General features: G+C 49.4%; 1 protein-coding gene across 3 annotated transcripts in view; it reads right to left on the bottom strand.

The window, feature by feature from the left end:
* Window positions 1–24,837, bottom strand: part of Disc1 (DISC1 scaffold protein) — a 210,506-nt gene that overhangs the window by 39,681 nt on the left and 145,988 nt on the right. For all 3 annotated transcript variants that reach the window (NM_175596.3, XM_087594717.1, XM_087594718.1), the window contains 1 exon segment: window positions 5,536–5,596. In NM_175596.3, the coding sequence (NP_783186.2) occupies window positions 5,536–5,596 (61 nt within the window).

Genomic DNA, 24,837 nt, shown 5'->3' with positions numbered 1-24,837 from the left:
CCATGCCCTCTCACACAAGCTGCCCCTCCCTAGGAATGTGTAAGGGTTAGCAGTCGTTGTGGCTGACGCTCTGTTGAGGTAGCTGCCTGAAAGCTGCCGTGTTCTTGTGAGGAGCACCCCCAGCCATATTCCTGTAAGTAAACCCAAGAAACTCATTGCTCCACCAAGCTGGACTTGAGGCCCGAGCTGGGGTGAACAGACATTTGTTCAGATTTCCCCCAGGGAAAGCCACGCGACACAGGCTATCTCTAAAAACAGCCCCACGTCCACTTAATAACTACAAGTCAAGGACGAGGGAAACGCCGGCTGCACTCAGCCCCTCCTCGCAGGGACTCACTGGGGGCCGACACCATGTCATGCACAGTGGTCCTCCTGGCACGGTGCCCAGGGTTACCTCAGACCTCTGCTTCTTTATCCTCCATTTTCTCTAGGTGACGTTTCCACTGTCCTGGGAACTATCAAAAGACAGGCAGAAGAAGGAGCTGTCACAATCCCAGATGCTCTTGGACGTCTACAAAGGGTCACTGTGCAGAGACACAGGGTTCAGGAGACACAGACAGCAATTTAGGCCAGGGATACGCAAGGTCAGGACTCCGCAGCTCACAAGCTCCTGTGCCAGGTGTGTGGCTGTGAAGTCAGCAGGTGACTCTAGGACCTTGGCCAGCCGATGCTGTGTGTGGGAACCACTGCAGGATCTGGGTCTCCACCAGAACCACTGACAAGGACTCAATTACCACAGTCTTTTCCTTCCTCTGCAGGAGCCATCGTCGGCATCTGGCCAGAGGGCAGGCAACAGAAAGAGCAGACTGTTTACGTAATGGAGGCTGAGAACTTGCAATGACCTTGAGAATTGCTAGGAAGGCAAGAGTCTCTCTTGCTTTTAGAAAATAAGGGTGTGTGTGTGTGTGTGTGTGTGTGTATGTGTGTGTGTGTGTGTGTGCGCGCGCGCGTTTTCAATATGGAATTATGTGGATGTTCTTGGATGTGCAAGTGTATGTGCCTATTTGGAGAGGCCAAAGGAAACCTCAGGTGCCAGCCCACTTATTTTCTAAGATGGGGGTCTGCTAGCATTTCTTCTAGGCTCCGCCCCACAGTTACCTGGCAACAGCCAGGTGTGGCTGACTCAGTATAAAAGGGGCTGCTTGCCCCCTCCTCTCTCTCTTCCTCTCCTACCCCTCTTACCCTCTTTGCCCCTTCACTCCCCACTCCCCTCTCCCCCTCTCTCTACATGTTCATGGCCAGCCTCCTCTCCTCTCCTCTCCTCCCCTCCCCTCCCCTGCAGGCGCTCTCTCTCTCTCTCTCTCTCTCTCTCTCTCTCTCTCTCTCTCTCTCTCTGGCTTTCTCTGTCTCTACTCTCTCAACTCCCATCCTCATGCCCTAAATAAACTCTATTCCATACTATATCCATCATAGGGCTGGTACCTCAGGGGGAAGGGCTGCCTCAGTATGGGCCCACAGAGGAGGCATCCCCTCCTCATCCCTCTCTCTCCCTCTACCAAACATATTCCTGGTTCTTTCTTTCCTTCTATAGAATATGACAAGGTCTCTCATTGACTGGAAACTTGAAAGTGGGCAGGTCCAGTGAGTGCCATAAATCCTCATGTCTCTACCTCTACAGGGTTGGGATTAAAGCGTGTACCCCCCACACACACACACACATCTGGCTTTTTAGAATGTAGGTTCTGGGGGCTGGACTCAGGCCCCTGCGTTTGTACACCAAGCACTTCACTGACACTTGACAGCCAGCGCCCGTCTCTCAACGCCGGTCTTTTTCACTCCATCATTTTTGTGTGTGGTTTTAAACTGCTACCGATGAATAATAACTCTCATTTATCTAGTCATTATTGCATACAGGAGGCACCCTTTATCTTCTTCTGCAATTGTCTCATTTTTATGACAGAAAAAGGGGGCTTGGAGAGATTTACTGTCTAGTGAACAGCCACAGCTCAGAAGGGATCACACTCAGATCTAGACGATCTTATCCCCGAGCCCCAACCTGAAACCCGTGTACCCTCTGCCCTGTTCCACAGTGTCCAGGAGTCATGGTCCAAGAGGCTCCCTCAGAAGCCCATCCCTGAATGACACCTCCACCCTGAGCCCAGATTTGAGGGTGCACGCGCAGTCACTGACTTCAAGGATGGATGCAGACGCCGTAGTGTTGTGCTTGGAGGTTTGAGCTGTGTTAGAGACAGAGGTCTTATGATTTGACCTGTGATTGTCAAGACATGAAACCCTCAGGGTAATCCCTGTGGTTGAGGCTGTCTTTACTTTAGTTCGCAACACTGAGGAGATCAGGGTGGACTCTGCCTGTCACCTGGGATGAGGGACGAGTGGCTTCTGAGCCAATTTAACAGGAGAGCTGAGCTTCTCCTGAACCCGAGCTTCTCTGAGAACCCAAGCTCACAGTTCTCATTCTGAATGGTCCTGGGGACTCTTGCCCCCAGAGAGCAGGCAGCCTGCAGGGAACTCGTGCCTTGGGGGCACTACCAGGGCTCTAGCACTCCTATTCTGCTGACTTTTCCCACTTCCGGCTCCCAGCTTGAAGGTTGGTGTGAGTAGGGCTGAGAGGTGTGTCCAGGAGCCCCGGGAGACACTCCATGGCTTTCTCTGGCCTTGCTCAGCTCTACTGAAGCCCCTTGGTATGAAAGCTGAGTAATCTGCCTACCATTACCTGTGAGGGCATTCTCGTACGAACTTCTAGATAGCAGTAAACATTGGGGTTTGTTGTTGTCGCTGTTTTTTCTTTAAGAATCAGATCTCCTTTAGAAAAAGGTTGTCGAGCTCTCAGTTTTAAAATAAACTGGAGGTAAGACACCTGAGTTCCTGAGCGTTCCTTCCCGCCGTGGGGGTCTCGGAGCCCCCTCCCATTCAGAGACGAAGCCCACCTGTGTCTTTTCTGCTTTGACTGTGAACATCTATCTGACGCACCCTCCAGTAAATACTTGAGAGCTGAAGCAGAGCTCAAGGACATGGAAATAAACCAGCAGCCGCTGAACTGCATTGCTGCCGCTCTGTGAAGGCTTCAGATTCAAGTCCAGGAAAACAGAGGCCACAGGGAGCCGGGAGAGTCTAGGGAGAGAAAGGACGCTCCCCTCCAGCCACGCACACGCACAATGGACTCTGTGGGTATATATAGAACCAGTGTATGCATCCTGGGTGGGGGCGGGCGAGGCTTGGCCCCTGTCAGCCTGAGGTGCTGGGTTTTCATTGGACATAAGGATATTCTCCTCCCCAGTGGTTACGGTTGTAAGATGTGAGTTCCTTGTAATACGTGTGCTTCAGCTACAAAGGATCGAGGGCTGGAGAAGGGTGGGGGAGGTGGAGGGGGAAGGAGGGAAGGGGGTGGGGGAGGAGGAGGGACGGGGAGAGGGGAGAGGATAAGAGCGAGGGGAGGGGGATGGAGAGAGGGAGAGAGGGAGAGAAAGAGGGGGAGATTTCTGTGTCAATCACTGGGTACCATCATCTTCTGGTTTCCTTTGTTTTGTTTCTTTTGAGTCTGGTGTGTATGTCTCACTGGCCGGCCAGCGACCCCAGGATCCACCTGTCTCTGCACGCCTAGTAGAAAGTGCACACCATCACGATTGGCTGGCTTATTCAGCCTGTAGTCTAGGGATCAAACACAGGTCCTCAGGGGTTCAAAGCCAGCACTTCACCAACTGAGCTATCTTCCTTGCACCACAGTAATAACCTTTGAGCCAAGAGAAGTTGTGGTAGACACCTGCAAGCTCAGCCTTGGGAACCTAAAGTGAGAGGGCTCCCAAGTATTCAAGAAAAAAAAGAAAGAAAGAAAGAAAGAAAGAAAGAAAGAAAGAAAGACACAGGCAAAAAATACAAATTCTTTAGTATTTCCTTTGACTCACTCAGAAGGCTAACAGAGAATATGTGATAACCGAGAAGAGGGAAATTGAAGCCAAATTCAGCCCTGAGGGGAAAGAGAGCTAAATCAACACATCCCAGCTTGCTGTTACCTCTGTAACAGCCTGAAGGAGACACTGGAGGGGACAAGGTGAGGCTCCTTGGAGTGGCTTTGTTGTGGTTGTTTTTTTTTTTTTTTGGTTTTGTTTTTTTTTTTTTTTTTTTGGTTTTTTTCGGAGCTGGGGACCGAACCCAGGACCTTGCGCTTCCTAGGCAAGTGCTCTACCACTGAGCTAAATCCCCAATCCCATTGTTGTGTTTTTTAATATTCTATTGTGTGTCACAAAGATGGGATGCCAAGGCAAATGGGTTTGGATGCTATATCATCTATATCTAATCTCTATATACATCTATACCATCTACATCTACATCTAATCTCTCTCTATATATAGTCTATATTCATATATATACATATATATATATACAGACATATATATATATATATATATAATCTCAACCCATATAAAGGAAGAGTAAATTAAAAAATAGGGGGAAAGATGGCCAATTCTTCCTGAGGATTGGTAGGTCATAGGTGTGGGACTGCAGTTGGGGAGGTGTCTGTCTGTCTGTCTGCCTGTCTGTCTGTCAGTATTTATGCTCCAGGGCAACAGTGTGCTGTTCAAGGGTCTAAGATGACTTTAAGTCACACCTCAGGTACCAGGAATAAGACGGAGAGAAGCGTGTTAGAACGACCCCCCCCCCCCAGTACGTGGCAGGAAAGCCAGCCTCGGATCCAAGTCCCTGAGCTTCGTGCATACACTCCTGACTCCATGATGACCAGCTCTGACAGGGCTTTCCCCAAGTCTAAGGGCAGCAAGGTCAGTCGGTGGGTGGATGGACTTGGCTTGCAACCTGAGGCTAATCCCACACCCTAGCATCCTGAAGAGAGAGGCCTTGGCGCTGTCCTGGCTGACGAAGGTTTAAGGCAAATCTATTCCAGAACCACTTAGCAATTTCCAGAATAGTAGCAAGATGTTTCCATAAAACCAAACTGGCTGCCAGGGAGGAAAGGCATAGACTACATTGTCGAACTTGTTCCCTTAATTAGGACCAGATCCCGCTGGCTGGGGTTTATTTCCAGAAGTAGGCATCCCAGCAAACCAAGAACAGCTTGACGTGCTGTGGAGTCCCTAATGCTTCTCCAATCTGAATTCATAATTGGGTTTAAAAAAAAAAAAGCAACCAGGAATTTTCATGCTGGTTTTGATTCGGGATTCAAAACAGAACCAACAGTGCAGATTCCTGCATTGTTCCGTGCATAAACCGATTCGCAGTCCTTAAGGCCCCTTCAGAGGCTACGCAGAAAGCAAAAGCAGACCGCAGCATGAATTTTCAGCTCAGTATCCCAAAGAGGCTTTTCTTATTCTGAGATGTGAGAGCTGCCCTGTGTTCTCCGCCAAGATGCTTTTAAACATTGTAATCTATTTGCTTTGTCAAAGGGGAGCCTGGGCTAGGAGACGTTGGAACAGCACCTGCTCCTTTCCCTGGGGATGCTGGGTGTTTTCCTGCTTTCTTTGTTGATGTATAGTAAAGATTGACTGGCTCCTTCCCTTGCCTTCAATGAATTCTAATAAAGCAAGCAGATATACCCAGAGTCTCTAGGGCAGAAAACCCCCTTACCAGCTCAGCTGACCCTCCAACACTTCCGTGCACTTCACAGTGTTTGCCTTCACGCGTGTTTCTGCAAGACAAAACCCAACGTGAGTGCAGCTGTAGTCCAAACAGAGAGAAAACCACGAGCGCTCGTTTAAAAGCCGAAAACAAAGGATCATTGGTCAAGGGTCTTTTTTTTTTTTCCTCTTTTCTTTTTTTTTTTTCGGAGCTGGGGATCGAACCCAGGGCCTTGCGCTCACTAGGCAAGCGCTCTACCGCTGAGCTAAATCCCCAACCCCCTGGTCAAGGGTCTAATAACAGCAGCGTGTTGTGTTTGGAAGACCCACAAGTCCATCCAAGTGGCTGCCGGGTCCATGCACTGGAAGTATTGCAGAGGCTCTAACTGGCTCTGCAGCTGGAATCAGGCACAGGTCTTGTCATCCAAGGACGACCCGGGCTTGATACTGTCACAGGTGGCTCACTGTCAGCCCATCACTGTGCATGGCAATACCTCCCTTCCAAAAAAGATAGCCCCTGTTAATGAAAAACGATATGCACTCACATTTCTAAACAATCTGGGCTTTTCAAACTAATACTTTGTTAAACATAGTAGATACTAAATGCTAGACTCCCCATCTAAGCTTTGGATGTGAAACGTCCCCCAGAGGGACGCTGTTTGATTGCTTGGTCGCCAGCTATCAGAAGTGGGTCCCTGGGGCCAGGTATCTGCTTCTGACTCCACCCTAAGCTTTCTTCTTCCTGATCCACCAAGCTGTGAGGACCCGACTCCCATGCTCACACTGCTACATAGTGTACACAAAGGCAAGTGTGTTGCCAAGGGTGCACCTTGAAGTTACTCTCTGCTTTCGCTTCAGTCTGACCAAGATGATTATGGACACAGCCATCCCCCGTTCCCTGCCTGCCCCACCAGGATGACTGTAAACATAGCCACCCCTGTGTCTACAATAGCCATGCCTGGCCCGCCATGATAGAATTTTCTCTCTGAAACCATGAGTCAAAATAAAGTTGTCTGGGAGGTGGCTCTGGGCAAAACAAGAATGGATATGGTCAAAATACAGTGTAAGAAATTCTCAAAAGGGTTAATGAAACTATTACATGAAGACATGAAGAAAGCTCTTTTCCCTGAAGTTCTTCTGCCAGCAGCAATGTAACTAATACCTCAGCTTCTGTGGCCTCAGAGCCTCATGACTTGCCCTGGGATGTTCAAACAGCTTCCTGTTCTTCCCAGTGTCTGGAGGCTGACACTTGAGCATATCGCTATTGGGATAAGAGTTTCCTGAGCACCTGCCACCACCTACCAAACCCCACCACACAGAACCAGGCAGTCTAAGAGCGCCGTGCAGTACGTGTAGTCAGGTCACAACCCTCAAATCAAGTCAGAGTGTCGACATGGAGTTTAGACCTCTAACTTGGCAACCACCAACATGCTGACTGAGAACAGGGTTCATCTCCTCTCACTCTCCTGCTTGTCCATCCTGAGTCTGCTAGAGAGGTACCTCTGAGGGACTGGTGATCCCCAGAACAAGGGAGGGTGCTCAGGCTCTTATGGGGGAGAGGCACGAAACAGTACTTCCCATTTGCGAACTGAATCCAATATTCAGATTATGCTACTATTAGAATGGGATTCAAATAATTAGTTTAATGACTCCAAATTAAGTGGAAGCTAATTGATGATTGAATATGGTAAATTTGTGAAAATATTTAGCAGAATACATGCCACAAGCACAGTCGGTTCTAAAGGTGTTCAACCTAGGTCCCATTTCATATTAGGCACTGTGTATAGTATTATTTGTATGTGCATGTGCTTGTGTATGTGCATGTGTATATGTGTACATGTATATGCATGTGTGTACATGTGTGTCTGCATGCATGTATATGTATATGTGTGCATATATGAATGAATACATGTGCATGTATGTGCATGTGTTTGTGGGGGATGCATGGGTGTGCATGTGTGTGTGCATGTGCTTGTATGTGTGTGTATATGTATATGTGTGTGCTTGTGTGCATGCATGTGCTTGTATGTATGTGTATGTGTGTGTTTGTGTGCATGTATGTATATATGTGTACATGTGCTTGTGTGTATGTGTATGCATGAGCATGTGGGCATGTGTGTGCATATACTTGTATGTGTATGTGTATGTACATGTATATGTGTATATGTGTGTCTATGTGTATTGCTTGTGTGCATGTGTGTGTATGCATGTGTGTGTGCATGTGTGTGCATGTGTATGTGTGTGTGTATGTGTGAAGAAGCCAGAGGTAACCATCATGTGTCTCCCTCAGTCACTTTCCGTCTTACATTTTGAGACTGGGTCCTCCCTCCCCTGAGCCCAGAGTTCCCTGATTTGACTGGCCTGTTCTCCAGTGAGCCTTGGGGATCCTAGGTTTTCAGTGCTGGATGACAAGTATGTGCTACCACACGCCCAGCTTTTAAATGAGTGCTGGTGTTGAAGTCAGGTCTTTGTGTGTTCTCAGCAGGTAATTTACCTACTGAGCCACCTCCCTGCTGCCTGTACTCAGTGTTATTGAAGAATAAAGAGGGTCTGGCATCAGGGACCCAGAGGGGCCAGGTTAGCAGCTAACATGCATTTGCTTCTCTCTCTCTCTCTCTCTCTCTCTCTCTCTCTCTCTCTCTCTCTCTCTCTCTCTCCCTCTCTCTCTCTAAGATAGGGTTTCACTGTAGCCCTGCTGTTCTGGAACTCACTGAGATCTGCCTGCCTCTGCCCTGAGTGCTGGTATGAAGGCTGAGTGCCACCACATAGCTACCTTTTTTTTTTTACAGGTCTCACTACGGGGAAGCCTGGATGGCCTGGAACTTGCTCTATAACCATGGTGGCCTCAAACTCTCAGAGATCTTCCTGCCTCTGCCTCCTGAGTGCTGGGATTAAAGACATGTGCCGCTATGCCCAGCTGTTATTACATTTTCTAAAAAAAAAATTACCTGTTTTTATTTTATGTGTATGTTTCCCCATGTGTGCTTCATGCCTGTGAGTACATTTTTAGAAGCTGAAAGACCTTTACTTTGGATGCAATGCACACACACACACACACACACACACACACAAACAAACACACACTCACACACACTCACAATAACAGAAGTAATGCTTGGCCTATTTTTTCAAAAGTTATCAGATCAACACTCAAAAACCAATTTAGCCCAAATTAACTTCCATTTAGTAAAAGAAGAAGAGGAAGAAGAAGGAAGAGGAGGAGGAGGAGGAGGAGGAGGAGGAAGAGGAGGAGGAGGAGGAGGAGGAGGAGGAGAATTATTCAGAAGGAAGATGAGAAAACCAAAGATGACCAGAATCCTGATGAATTTCCAAGGCACTCGCCGCCCTCCACGTTTGTTTGGGAAATTAACCCATGTACGAAAATGCAGTGTGATCCCAGCAACTCGAAAGCCCCAGGGATGGCAGAAGTTGAGGGAGAAGATCCTGAAGCCATTTTATCTCGGCATATGAAATAGAACATGACTGAGTGGGGCCTCGAGAGCTGGGAGAATCCTTCCTACAACGCTGTTCTCCACGCATCTAATATCGCACTCGAAGGCAGGAAGTCAGCGCCACCACGGGCCATCTCCCAGCCTCCATGTTTTAACGTTCATATTCATCCTGGTTCACTCTTCCAGGCTGTGTGTGTGTCGTCTGTGGTGGCACAGGTGTTCAGCTGCTCCTTGGCGCCTGCAGATTCCACACTGCAATGGCATACGGTAAATGGCAAAGGGCTCCTGTGAGAGAACCCTGAAGCTGGAAGCTTATCACCCTCCCAGGTTGCTAGACATTCCTTATAGAGTATTCAAAGCCAGAAGCATCACCAAGCATGCATTGAACACTACAAGGTATTGTTCAGATTGTGGGCTGCTCCCCTCGACCCACCCTGCCTGCTCCTCTAGGAAAGGGATTTGCAGAGAGAAAGGACAATGGTTGGCTGTAGGTCCCCGAGAATGAAGATGTGTTAACAGAAGGGCTTCTCTTTGGAGTTCCAGCTAACACAGCTGCCATACCAGATCCTGTGTTGGCAACATGGATACCACATCACACTGGGCTCAAGAAAGTCCGCTGCTCAGAACTGGTCCACGTGCAGTCTAGATAACTCTGAGTGGCCGTCAACATCAAATTCCCAAACTCCACAGAAGAGAAGGAGGAAAGAAAGAAGGTTAGATGGGGAGGGGACCTGTGAGGTACTGACTTCTGGATACCACATGGCTGTTGTAATACATCAACTCGTAATAGCTACCGTTACCTACCCAACACACACACAAGATCAAGCCAGATGAAATTCCCATATGACAGGGAAGCCTTGGAGGCCCTGCCCATACTGTAGGAGCTGTGGCAAGTTGATGGCTGCTGAGGGAGGACGGTAAGGAGAGTCTCTACCCTTTGAGGATGTGGTCACTGTGGGTTGCTTATGCTCTGATGGAAGGCCACATATTCATCTACAGATGGGTGGTGCTAACTGGACTCAGAGAGCTATTAATAAAATAAAAAGAGGACTTGAAACTGGATGAAAGAGAGAATCAGGGCACCCTAGGGAGCTGAGTAGAGGCAGGGGTGGACAGCTATGATCCATATGTACATCCATGTACATATATTATATAAACATACGGAATGTTCACAGAATAAAAAATATTATCACAAATGGAAAGAAAGCAAAGCAAGCTGATGGCAGGAGCTGTCCCAGGGTGACTGCAAAGGCTAAGAGGGAGCCTCACAGTGAGCTGCCCTGGACAGCAGAACTTCTGGGTTCCTCAGGGAAGGAGGTTAAACCTCAGAGGGGGATAAAAGAGACTTGGAAGAAGGTACCTGAGAGAAAGGTCTTAGGGAATGCAGGCATGGGCAACTTAGGACAGCCATGGCACATACTGTTTAAGATTTTTTTTTTAACCTTGAATACTGGGTATCGTCAGCTCACTTCACCTTCCCGGTAATCTCCGAGTCATTTCCCCCAAGCCTGCATTGTGATTATTTCATGCAGCACATGATCACGCACAGGAGTAGGATGGGTCACCAGAGGACACGGTATGCCTGGCAGGACAGACTCCGTGCCCACCTCATGGCTATCACAGCCACACATGAAAGTGGAGGCAAGGCTGGATTCACTCGTGGGTTTCTCTAAGCCAGGTGAGAGAGACACCACCTAGGACCTCATGCTGTAAGTCGGTAAGTGGTGCCAAAGACCACTGTGTGAAAAAAAAATCCTCAGAGCAGAGTGGGCCAGTGTTGGTCTGATACTGTTGGAGCGATGCCCTTGAAGACCTCCATTGTTGATGTTATTATTATGGTTAGAATTAAGTATGACTAGGTTCATGGAAAATCCCCAGCCAGCTGCAGAAGATTAATACAGATCTGGTGGTCAAAATGAATAATAATATGATGTGTCAAGATATCCAGTGTGATGACCTGTAACCTTTCTGAAAAACCAACATCTTGCTGACTAATAGATATGGCAAACCTGTGACCTTTCTGACATTCTGTCAACATCAGCCGATTCCCTGACCAAACGAATATTGTGTCCTTGGCCTGTGTAAATGTTTCTTACTTCCCCCCTCCCTCTGTTACCCATGTTATGGTATAAATTCAGCCTTGGGGAAAAATAAAATTGTCGCCTTGATCAGACTCTTGTCTTGGCGTCCTTCTTCGTTTCTCCTGTCTCCCATTCTCTTCCAGGTACCCCCGGACCCTTTGCTTACATGATACCTTCCTGTACAGCTTCCAATCTACCCTGTGGGATGGAGGGAGGCTGAACTCCGATGTGCCAGACTATCCCCGAGCCCAGTGTACACCTTAAGACAATCCCGATCTTCTGATACTCATAGTTGAGGTAGAAGGGGGGAGAGCAGGAAGGAACGAAGCTTCTGGAGGTCAGGGAGCTGCTGTGAACTTTGGCTGTGCAGGGATAAAGCCCAAGATCCACCTGCCATGTTTGTCACCAGCTAATTGGGTATCACGTGACCTGGTAATTCCCACTTTCCCAGATCCACTCAAGTTTCCTCCAAGCCAACTCCTGACATCCTTCGAGCACACAGCCTGATGTCAGCAGGAGTCAAGGACAAAACCAAAGCCAACTGCTCACAGCGTGTGGAGCAGGTCAGGGGGAAAAAAAAAAGAGCTAACACTCTCAGCCATAAGCAGCCCTACTTCCGGTCCTGTGCGCATCCTCGCCAATGTTCCCCCGATGGAAAGACCTACCAAGCTAAGGCTCTCAGCAATAAACAGCCTTACTTCTGGCCCTGTGCGCATGCTCGCCAAGTGTTCCCTCGATGGAGAGACCGGCTGCCTGTCCTCCATCCCTGCTGACAGCAGCAGGTTCCTGGGGCTGCTTTTCTGCTTCCCAGCACATTTAAATGCAGAGAAGTTGTGACCCAGAGATTAATTTAGAGTATTTCGAAAGTTGCTTACAACGCCGCTTCATTTCCCTTGCCCAGCAACATAGATGTGAGAAAATACACTCTGATTCCCTTCTGTCAGCAAGTGTGTGGATGCATGCATGTGTACCAACGTATACATGTGTACCTACGTATGCACATGTAGGCATGAGGACATACATACATGTTCATGTGCTTACACATGGACCTGCGCACTTCATGTACACATGTTCTCGGACACTTGTAAGTTCACAAACATGTTTGTACTCACGTATGCACCCACATGCTGGCAGGTGTGCATGCACAGATATAATTCTTTTCATTCCCTTCTGACAGACAGATCAAGGAATGCAATCTGCGCCTTTCTTTTGAAATGGAAAACTATCTTAAGATATTTGCTGTGGAAAAACAAATCTACATCTGATCCTCTTAGGCTGAGGAAAGCAAGCCCACCCTGGGTGCTGGCAGGACAATTCCTGCACATCATTTCTGCATTGAACTCTCGCAGTGCTGCTCTAAATCCCTTTGAGGATAGAGATTTAAGGCCCAGGGGAGCTGTTTCCAGGAGAGAATGAAAAAATCCTGCCGCAGCTCAGCGATACACTGAAGCCCAAGTTTGCCTTGTGCGTGGGGTCACTGCCCAGCTGCCCGGAAGCACAACAGTGGATTTCACTGAAAGAATTCTAACTCACAGAGGGAAATCCTGCTGTCCTCCAACCAGGAATACCACAGTCACGCTGCTCTGTGGTATGCACTCCCCCACCCCAGGAGGAGGGTCCTATAATACTAATTAGAACACAGGGTAAGTGGGCCGGGAGATGGCTCCATGCATAATGTTCTTACCGTGCAAGTGTGAGACCTGAGCTTCCTCTCCGGCATCCATATTAAAAGGCTGTGAATGGTGGTACACACTTGTAACCCTAGCAATGGTGGTACAGAGACAGGTGAAGCCTGGTACCTGCTGGTTGGCCAGACTGGTTCATGAACTCCAGGCCAAGGGGAGACCCTGTCTCACAACATAAAGTAGACAGCTCCTAGAAAGGGCACCTGAAGTTATATATGGCCTTTACATGCATACAGACACACTAGCACCTACCCGAGAGTGCACGTGCACGCATACACACACACACACACACACACACACACACACAGAGGAAGTGCAACAATGTATAGAATACACACACACAGAGGAAGTGCAACGATGTATAGAATACACACACACACACACACACACACACACACACAGAGGAAGTGCAACAATGTATAGAATCAGGCCTTACATGCCGTGGGAGGCATTTCCCAAGAGTCTCTGCAATGAGCAGCCCCAGCCTGAGGCTTCTAACACCAGCAGGTCTTTAGCAAGATGGAGCTTCCAAACACTGCCAGCTATGCTGAAGTCAACAGCTTGCTCCAGCTATAACCTGCCCTACACAATCTCCACATAACATGCTGCCTCTTACCCTGGAACATGGGCCTCTTCCCTAGGGGGCTGCTGACCTTCCTCACTCCTGTCCTGCCGTGTGCCAGGACACCTGCCCTGGCAGCTCCTTACCACACTTGCTCTGGGCCAGAGCCCATAGAGCTCTCCTCCTGGAGTGCTCCAGCATGGTGGGACTAACCATGAAGAACGCTGGTCTCCAAAGCTAGCAGTAAAGGCTTGGGTTGGGACAGCTGGCAGTGGCAGTCTGCTCAAAAACAGCATGAGACTGTGGGCAGAGGAAGGAGATGGGTCCTGATAGCTCCCGGGGCTGGGCCACCATCTTCTGTAGTCCCCCCCTCATGCTGGGCCACCATCTTCTGTAGACCCCACCATGCTGGGCCACCATCTTCTGTAGACCCCACCATGCTGGGCCACCATCTTCTGTAGACCCCACCATGCTGGGCCACCATCTTCTGTAGACCCCACCATGCTGGGCCACCATCTTCTGTAGACCCCACCATGCTGGGCCACCATCTTCTGTAGACCCCACCATGCTGGGCCACTATCTTCTGTAGACCTCACCATGCTGGGCCACCATCTTCTGTAGTCCTCACCATGCTGGGCCACCATCTTCTGTATGCCTCACCATGCTGGGCCACCATCTTCTGTAGACCTCACCATGCTGGGCCACCATCTTCTGTATGCCTCACCGTGCTGGGCCACCATCTTCTGTAGACCCTACCATGCTGAGCCACCATCTTCTGTAGTCCTCACCATGCTGGGCCACCATCTTCTGTAGACCCCACCATGCTGGGTCACCATCTTCTGTAGACCTCACCATGCTGGGCCACCATCTTCTGTAGTCCTCACCATGCTGGGCCACCATCTTCTGTAGACCCCACCATGCTAGGTCACCATCTTCTGTAGGCCCCACCATGCTGGGCCACCATCTTCTGTAGTCCTCACCATGCTTGGCCACCATCTTCTGTAGACCCCACCATGCTGGGCCACCATCTTCTGTAGTCCTCACCATGCTGGGCCACCACCCTCTGGAGTCCCCACCATGCCTCCATTGTTACCTCTGGAGTCAACACAGAACCATTTGTCCTAAAGCCCATGACTTGGCTCCTGCATCCTCACTACCCAGGCATCCTCCTCAAATGACTCGTGATTCTATCCACCTATACCCTCTCTGGTCCTCTAGACCTTGCCTTCTAGCCTGGTGGCTCCTACAGAGCTATCGAAAACTCCAAGCCATCCAGGTAACTGTGGTGGCTTGAATAGGTGTGGCCTCCATAGACACATGTGTTTGACTGCTTGGCCTATAGGGAGTGACATTATTAGGAGGTGTGGCCTTGTAGGAGTAGGTGTGGCCTTTGGGAGGAAGTGTGTCTCCATAGAGCTCTGAGGTCTTATAAATGCTCAAGCTTCTCCCAGTGTGAGACACAGTCTCCTGCTGCCTTCAGGCAGGGGTAGAACTCTCAGCTCCTTCAGCACCATGTCTGCCTGGATGCTGCCATGTTTCTCACCATGATGTAATGGACTGAACCTCTCAAACTGTAAGCCAGCCCCCATTAAATGTCGTCCTTTATAAGAGTTGCCTTGGTCATGGTCTCTTCACAGCAATAGAACCCTAATTAAGACAGCTACTCAGAGCATTCCCTCAACAGAACATGACTTCTCCTGTTCTGCATCCTACAGTGGTGTGCTAAGTGCCCCCCACAGGCTAGCACACCATTCCCACTGGCTTCAAACTGTAGCCCAGCACAGTGTACGGTTTGCTACTAAGCATTGTGACCTTGTTGAACACAAACCAGACATGATGTTCCCACAGGGAATCATAAGAAAGACAATGTAGTTTGAAGAGAACTGAATCAGCCAAGGAAACAGATACCAGCACAGACTCCGGGCTATAAAGCCATCAGCCGTGGATGAATCACAAAGGAGCTCAGACAGACAGACAGACAGACAGACCAGTCCTGGGAAAACAAGGCCCAGAGCAGACAAGCAAGGGTGTGTGGGTATCTCAGCTTAGACTGCATCTTCCCTTTGGAAGATGGCCGCCTCCATGACTCCTCAGGGATGGTGGAGATTCAAGTGAGGTGGAGACACAATGCAGAGTAGCTGAAGGAGCTGAGAGTTCTACCCCTGCCTGAAGGCAGCAGGAGACTGTGTGTGCATAGGTGGGGAAGGACTGAGTGAGTCTTCCCAGAGTTTGTTCTTCCAAGAAAGGTGTGTTATAAATAGCAACCTGGTCCCTTAGTCCCTCTCTGGTATCCTTCTGGTCCCCAAATGCAATCCCTTCCCCAGGGACTCTAGCCATTGGGAAGCCATGGGCCACCAAGTTCTCACCAATGGCTGAATAGGTGGGCTGCTCAATCTTGAACTCCCAGCCTCCAAAGCCAAGAATCAAGTGCACCACTCTTCTTCATCCACACACAGATACTTGTCACAGCCACAGAGAGTGGCTTATCACGTTGTTGGTTTACAGATATTCAGGAATCAGAATGCATCTGCTTCATGTGAAAGATACACAGTCCTTCCCCACCTCTGCCAGGCTGTGAAAAGACCAAAGGAATCAGCCAGAGCCCCTCCACAGACAAGAGATCCCTCCAGCCAAGGAGAAGGTGAGAAAATGACAAGCACCTGAATCCCAAGAGAAAACTGTGCTCCTCATGGCCACCGCATGTCACCTGCTCCAGGTCCCAGGGACAGCAGGTTCATAGCCTCACACCCTACAATGCTCAGGAATGTGAATAAGAAAGCCTTCAAACAGACAGTAAAAACACCTATGAGTTTAACTTACATGTTATAGCAAAAAGCAAAGACTAGGGGCTGTGACAATGACCCCAAGGAGTGATGTGTCTGGGGTGCAAGCATGAGAACACAGAGGTTACTGGGCACCCTGGACATCCAGCCTGACCTAGCCGGTGAGCCCCAGAATCCATGAGAGATGCTGTCTCAAAAAATGGTAAAGAATGATCAAAGAAGACATCCGAGGTCAACATACACACACAGGCATACACACGCACATACACGCATGTACACGAATGCATACACATGCATAAGACACACAAAGACATACACACATCACCCAGATGTACACACACACACACACACACTCACACAAAGACTCACACCACCCAGATTACACACATTTACACACATATATACACATACACACATACATATATACTCACACAAGACTCACATCACCCAGATACACACACACACACACACACACACACACACACACACACAGAGAGAGAGAGAGAGAGAGAGAGAGAGAGAGAGACTAAACTGATAAAATATTCCACATACACCTCAAAAAGATCACACCCCAAGTGAGTCAATCTCTGTGCCCCTCTCTGGCAGCCCTGTCTGAACCCACTTCCCACATGTGGCAGAGCAGATCAGTTGGGAGGCAGGACGGGGCTAGCGTGCCCAGTGCACTGCACACAAGCAGCCCATGATTCCCACAGCAAGACTGGAGGGGAGCAGCAATTCAGGCAGAATCTAAATTCGGTCAATTCAGAAATCACATTTGGGATTCTTCTAAAATGGAAACTGAACCGCACGCAATGATCTGCAGTAGCCCACTAGCTACAGCCAGCTCCCTCCTCCTTCCCTCCTCCCCTCCCTCCTCCCCTCTCCTCCTCCCCTCCCTCCTCCCCTTCCCTCTTCTCCCTCCCTCCTCCTCTCCCTCCTCCCCTTCCCTCCTCCTCTCCCTCCTCCTCTTCTCCTTCCCTCCTCCTCTCCTTCCCTCCCTCCTCCCCTTCCTCTTCTCCTTCCTTCTTTTCCCTCCCTCCTCCCCTCCCTCCTCCCCTCCCTCCTTCCCTCCTCTTCTCCTTCCCTCCTCCTCTCCCTCCCCTCCCTCCCTCCTCCTCTCCCTCCCCTCCCTCCCTCCTCCTCTCCCTCCCCTCCCTCCTCCTCTCCCTCCCCTCCCTCCCTCCTCCCCTCCCACTTCTCCTTCCCTCCCCCACATCCTCCCCTCCCTCCTCCCATCCTTCTTTCTCCTCTCCTGCCCACCCTCAGGAGCACAAGGTCCATGAGAATTTAAAAATAGCCTAACAGATTTCAAATGGAGTACACTAAACGGGTCCATTTTCCACGCCTTTCATTTTACATTATGTGCTGGTTGTCTGGAAGCACACGGAGTGAGCGAGGAGGACACGACACTTAAAATCTAATTTTCAGAAATTGGGTCCTAAGGCAGAACAGCGAAATGCATTTACACATGGAGTCCTGCCTGCAAATCAATACTGGCAGAAGTCGTGCCCGCTCGTCCCACAGCCTGGCCTGAACTCGCGGAGCCACAGAAACCAATTCACTCACTCGGCAGGCAGGTGTCTAGTGAGCCCCTGCTAGGTGCCAGGTGGCTCGCCTGGTGCCCCCATTGTCCCTGTGCTGTAAGTTCCGCGGCCCTGAGGACCCTGTGAACTGACGAGGGAACGGCATAGTTATGAGATATTTACCACATCAGGGAGACCGGGAGGGAGAGAGGCTGGGATGGGAAAGCCCTGTGGGGACCTAGAAAAATAGTGTTCTCGGAGGTTGAGGACAGGGGAGGGGCACACTGCACTGAATCCTACACAAGGAGGAGGGGCATGGCCTCTACTAAAGCAGCCAAGAGTTCACATGCCAAGAGCTGGGGGTGCAGGGGAAGTGGACATGGGAGCATCCAGGACAATTTAGGAAAGAAAGGATGGATGGACACAGCAAGAAATGAGGGAGGGCACATCTGTGCTATGTCCCTTGTGGGAGTGTGCAGTGTGCCTTTGCCCGATAAACAGTGAAGTCATTCAAGGGTTTACTGCAGGAGGATGGCCTGGCTGCTCCTGGTCCAGTGAGGTGCATTGTGGCTGGACCAGATTAGATTACATGACAGGCGAGGCTGCAGGAGTCTGGGATGTGACCGTGTGTGGAAGATACTTGTCTGGTCCCAAGTTACATGAATGCAGCCTTCTTGACTGTTAACTTCTACCTGAGTGACCCCTACCACTACCGACTGACCCTGGTCACTTTCCCTCACATGGTTTACCAGCAAATTACAAACATGAAACCCTGGAAGAGATACTTGGAGCTTTGCAACCCATCCCAGGGGTAGGGGATCTCTGAGCAAGGTAGGGGCACTCCACCGGGATGAAGCCACTTCAATCCTTCTGACGAAGTCCCAGGACCCCGCTGGTCTTGGGCCATCTTTGAGGTCATGCATCCGTAAGTGCCCAACAAACTACATTCTGCAATCCTGCGTCCATCTGTCTGTATTCAATAGCACAGCGCCACGAGCTGGTCCCGCACAGGCTGGGGCCAAGCTGCTGCAGAACAGGCAGCTTCAGATGCAAAGCTGGTTGAGAAATAGAACTGGCAGACCATGGCGCTAGACCGAACTGGTCCACACACTCAGCAACTTCGACAGTAATGAGAACGAGTGTGGATCTCTGATGTCTGTCACCTATGATGTTATCCCCTGGTAAACAGATAAAATGTATCTAGAAAAAATTAATGTGAGTTAATATTCCAGGGGCGGACACAGGTGACCAGTGAAAGAAGTTAATGACCACACGTACGGCGGAAGCTGAGACAACAGGACCTTGTGCACTAGGCATGAGCTGTCCTTTTAAACACACACACTGAAATGGTGGAGATGAGGTTACCCTGACTGACAGAGAGAGCAATGGTAGCAGTTGGCCCCTCTCTTGGCGACAGCCAGCCGACAGAGGAAAGTGGGCAGGGAAGTGTGTGGAGCTCAGTGCACACTTAGGTATCTGCATTCGGGACCTCATTGCTCTGACCAAATATGGGACAAAATGCGAGTCTGGGAGGAAAGATTTAACATGGCTCTGGTTCGAGAGTGTGGTAGCCATCATGACAGGAAGGCATGGCAGAGTTCATGGAGCTGGGAGCAGGAAATCTGGGACAGGAGCAGGACCAGCAAGCACCTGACTTCTCCCACATTTCCTTTTTCATTAAGCCAGGACCCCAGCACATGGGATGGTGCCGCCCACATTCAGGACCAGTCTTCCCTCCTTCCATCTCCAAAGCCAGCATGGCTCACCCTTGCAACTGCATCCACTCTTCTACTTTATCTTCCCTGTGGCCAGCCTAAGAAAGCCCTCCACCCGGAGAGTTCAGGAGGTGACCCCTTTCGAAATCCACAATCCACATACGCATGCAGAGTCTCCTGGCCGTGCAGCAGAACACTGTCACTGGTCCTTGGAGCAGAACACCGTCACTGGTTCTCAAAATTAGCACACGGACATCCTAGGGCTATTATTCTGCCTACCACAATGGACAGAAAAGGCAGATGGATACAGAATCCCGAGAAGTGGGAACTTTAAAAGATAGGTGTACCTGTTACATTTCTCATTGCTGGGAGGAAATATCCATCCAAAGCTACTTGATGAGGTAGTTGATTTTGACTCATTGCTCCGGGCAGGAGAAGTCATAGTGGTAGGGGTCTTGGGCAGCTGGTCACGATGTGCCCCCCCACCAGGAAACAGAAAGATGAGGGCTGATGTTGAGCTTGCTTTAGCCCATGGAACAGTGCCGCCTACATCCAGGGTTGTCACACCCACACCCAGAACTGTCACACCCACATCCAGGGTTGTCATACCCACATCCAGGGTAGTCACACCTAGATCCAGATTAGTCACACCTATACTCAGAGTTGTCACACCCACATCCAGAGTTGTCACATCTCCATCCAGAGTTGTCACACCTCCATCCAGAGTTGTCACACCTCCATCCAGAGTTGTCACACCTCCATCCAGAGTTGTCACACCTCCATCCAGAGTTGTCACACCTCCATCCAGAGTTGTCACACCTACATCCAGAGTTGTCACACCTACATCCAGAGTTGTCACACCTACATCCAGAGTTGTCACACCTACATCCAGAGTTGTCACACCCACATCCAGGGTAGTCACACCTATCACACCTACATCCAGAGTTGTCACACCTCCATCCAGAGTTGTCATACCTCCATCCAGAGTTGTCACACCTCCATCCAGAGTTGTCACACCTCCATCCAGAGTTGTCACACCCCCATCCAGGGTTGTCACACCCACATCCAGGGTAGTCACACCTAGATCCAGATTAGTCACACCTATACTCAGAATTGTCACACCCACATCCAGAATTGTCACACCTCCATCCAGAGTTGTCACACCCCCATCCAGGGTTGTCACACCCACATCCAGGGTAGTCACACCTAGATCCAGATTAGTCACACCTATACTCAGAATTGTCACACCCACATCCAGAATTGTCACACCTACATCCAGAGTTGTCACACCTCGATCCAGAGTTGTCACACCCACATCCAGGGTTGTCACACCCACATCCAGGGTAGTCACACCTAGATCCAGATTAGTCACACCTATACTCAGAATTGTCACACCCACATCCAGAATTGTCACACCTCCATCCAGAGTTGTCACACCCCCATCCAGGGTTGTCACACCCACATCCAGGGTAGTCACACCTAGATCCAGATTAGTCACACCTATACTCAGAATTGTCACACCCACATCCAGAATTGTCACACCTACATCCAGAGTTGTCACACCTCGATCCAGAGTTGTCACACCCACATCCAGGGTTGTCATACCCACATCCAGGGTTGTCACACCTAGATCCAGATTAGTCACACCTATACTCAGAATTGTCACACCCACATCCAGAGTTGTCACACCCATATCCAGGGTTGTCACACCTCAACTCAACCTAAAACTTCCCTCAAAGGTATGCTCAAAGGCTTGTGTTTTAGATCACTGTAGATCAGTGGTTCTCAACCTGTGGGTCAGGACCCCTTTGGAGTTTGAAAGATGGTTTCACAGGGGTCACCTAAGACCATCAGAAACCACATTATGATCCGTAACAGCAGCAAAATTATAGTTATAAAGTAGCAATGAAAATAATTTTATCCCTGGAGTCGCCACAACATGAGCAGCTGTATTAAAGGGTCGCAGCGTTAGGGAGGTTGAGAGCCACTGCTCTAGATTGTGTCACACTGCAATCAATATTAATCATCACGGTAGGCCAAGAAGACGATGCTGGTAAGATGACATAGTGACAAGAAGAAGAGAGGCCAGAAGGTGTGACTCTGGAGCAGTGGACCAGCAGAGTACAGAATCTCAAAGCCAGCAACACACTCAGGGCCTTCCAAGAGGGTTGGCAAGGGTCATGCCCGGACAATCTCCTGTGTAATGAGTGGAAGCATCACCTGTCAGTCAAAATCCAATGGCCAATAAGCTGAGGCAGGGTTAGAAGGTGAGTCATTCTGCAGCAAGAGAGAGGAACTCTGGGAAATAGTCAGGCAGGAGGATTTAACACCCAGACTTGGAGAAAGTCAGACATAAGAAACTGAAACTGAGAAGAGGTAACACCCATGTGGCAGACATAGAAGAGGATAAATGGGTTGAGTTCCAAGCTGATAGGGGAACAAGCCCAGCTTTTGGCCTTGGCATTTATTAGTAAACAATAAATCACTGTTCGGGAACTGGGGTTCCGGTGGAAATGCCCGAGGTTACAGGGTTTTGCAATAAAAAGGGGATCTGGAGAGGTGGCTCAGTCAGCAGGAATTCAGGACTTCCGCAGTCCAGCTGACACCAAGCTTCCTGTGCACCAGAAGCAGATAGCCAAGCCTTCCCCTCACAGTCTAAGACCAGTTCCCCCCATGTAACCATAAGCACTCAATGCCGGCAGAAAATCCAGTCTCCAGCCCCGAGTTGCCTGGAATTTATTTTAAGTATTTAAAACACATTAGGCTTGACACCAGAGTGGCTAATAAGTTAATGTCCCAGGTATTGAGGAGGAGGAAAGTATGAAATTATTGGCTTAAAATGATCCCAGTGAAACCATTTCTTCTAACAAGATCATAAAATGCATTTTCTCGGTGAGCCGTGTATAACTGGCTTGAGTATATAATAAAATGCAGATAGGAGCAGAGTGGAAGATGGAGCCCGTTAGATTGTAGATTAAGGCGCAATTCCTGCCTGATATCGTCATTTCTGCGCTGTTGGCCGATACCCTTTCCACCAAAGGGCTCAGAGATAAGTGTACCAATTCTGCTTATCACAGGGACACGAGATAAATTCAGAGCTAACTGATAAAGCCTGGCCAGCAAGGAGAGATACAGGGAGTGTAAAGTCAAGTTTTGATTCCACAGATAGAACTGGAAAGACTGTTACTAACTCAGAGTCCTATGGTTTGAAAGGGGAGCTCACGTAGCTACCATGAGATTGCGACAATATATCACTTTTGCTTCTGTTTTATACTTTTGTTTTGAAACAGGTCTTATGTAGCCCATGCTAGCCTTGAATTTGCTTTAGCTGAGGATGACCTTGAACTCCTGGTCACCCCCTGCCTCCTTCTCACAGGTGCTAGGATTACACACATATACCATAATACTCAGCTCATTCCGTGCTGGAGATGGACCCCAGGGCTTCACATTAAGCTTGGCAAGCGCTCTACTGACTGACACAGCCACATGCCCAGCCCCATTTTGTTTAAATATGAGAAATAGACATTGAAATTCCTCTGAGTTTGATGTTGGCTGCAGGTGTTGCGATGAAGAACACAGCCCAGTGACCTCAGCCACTGTCCAGCTTGCTTTGCTCACCTGACAGGAGTTAAGGAGACTTTTCTCAGGTGTCTTAACTGAGGAACTGCCCAAAACAACCTGACCTGCGGACATGTCTGTGAGGGGTCGACTTGATTGCATGATATAGACACTGTATTCAGATATCTTGAAATCTCTTTAGCACATCTGTCTTGGTCCGACTTAGAAGGCATTGCTTGTGATGTCACTCAGCATGCATTGTATTTTTTAATTATTCAAACCGTATTTTTGATAATGGTTCTTAAACGCTTTAACCTCCCTTGTAGCCCATCACCCACCAGAGGTAGTGGGAAAGAAGGGATACAGGGGAAGTGGACCTGTTTAGAAGTGATTCTTTGGAGCAACTCCCGGCTGTGTTGTCTGAAAATTAGCAGTTCAGTTCACCAGGCAGCAGTGGTAGCTCAATGCACTCACAAACACTTCCCGGGTACACCAGCAGTCCAGTTGAGTAGACTTGGGAGAGCAAACAGGGATCAGAGGTAGTAGCATGACCTAGTGGAGAAGGCCAGGCCTCAGCCTTAGCAGGAGTCAGCAGGAGGGACCAGGCCAACCAGAACACCAGAAGTTCTCTGCTGTGCCTCTCAGCGAAACAAAGATCAGCGAAGACTTGAGACTAACAAGCTTTGCACAGCTAGCTCTGTAAGCAAGCCCCCATCACCGTCTGTTGAGTCCTATTTCTACCCTCCAAACGTCACATGTCCTCCACATATCTTGCCTCAGCACATGTCTTGTCTTAACACGTGCGTCTGTCTCAGCTGACATCACTCTGCCAATCAGCCTGAGTCCACACAAGCAACAAGAAGTCACAATACAAAAGGTTTTATGGTGCATTTCTCTCTATAGAGTCCTGACAGAAAGAGCTCAGCTATGCAACGTGAGACATACCAATACCCGTATGTTGTTAGCAAAGAACCCTTTACCACGTGTCTTTTCGAGTGTTTGCTTTAGTAGACCATCCTTTCTCCTGTGTCTGCTTCAACAAAACATTCCTTCCCGTGTTTGCCTTAGTTTAAAAAAAAAAAAAAAAACACCATCCAACACAACTGACTTTCCAAAGAACTCAAGTTTCCATTTCAAGCTATGGCTTTCTGTGAACCAGTCTACAAGTTGCCCCCAGGGGCTCCATGTCTGCCCTTCCCCTCAGAGGTCATCCTTGGAAGACATAAATTCCAGAGTATGCTGGTCCTTGTGTGCGGGAAGGGGGAGGGGAGGGGGCAGGATACTTCCCAGCATCCTCGCCACCAATTTGGAAATGAGAGTCAGGTTTCAGTTGTGAACCTAAGTATTTTCCCACCTGATCCAAATGGAGACCCTCTCTCCATGTGGCCATTAACGTCGCAGACAGTCCATTCATGGGAGAAAACCAGGACAATGTGCTTCCACTCCCACAGGAGTCCGTAGCCATTGATGCCCGACTGACCCTCCACATTACATCATCAGCATCAGAATGGAGCAACAGTGGAGGGACATTAACCCCCATTTCACACATTGTTACACAGGAGTCTTCCGACAGGAATGCAGACAGGACTTAACCTCTAACGCACTGTGATAAGGACTCAGCAGGGTTGAGTTGTGACTTCTGACGTGCTGCAGGGGAGTGAGCTCGAACTGGGGGACGCTAACTAACAGATCGTGCTGGACGCAGACTGCGCCTGATCCGTGACTGTTGAATTAGGAATCGTGGCCTAAGTCACTTGTCCGGCTTAGAAGGCCCAGCAAACACAGGTGATTGGCTGCTGGAGCGCCAGTCACCGCAGCAGCAGCAGCAGCAGCAGCTAGAGGAGGGCTGCGTGTCATGGTCCTGCCAGTTCTATACATCCCACCCACAAGGCAGATGGTACCACCAGGGCACAGAGGAAGAACGGAGTAGAGAGCCAAACGAACCCAGGCCCA

Source organism: Rattus norvegicus, chromosome 19 (assembly GCF_021556685.1).
Source record: "Rattus norvegicus strain SHRSP/BbbUtx chromosome 19, alternate assembly SHRSP_T2T, whole genome shotgun sequence".
Lineage (NCBI taxonomy): Eukaryota > Metazoa > Chordata > Mammalia > Rodentia > Muridae > Rattus > Rattus norvegicus.
Note: the sequence above shows the minus strand (reverse complement) of the source record. Positions and strands in the feature narration are given on the sequence as shown.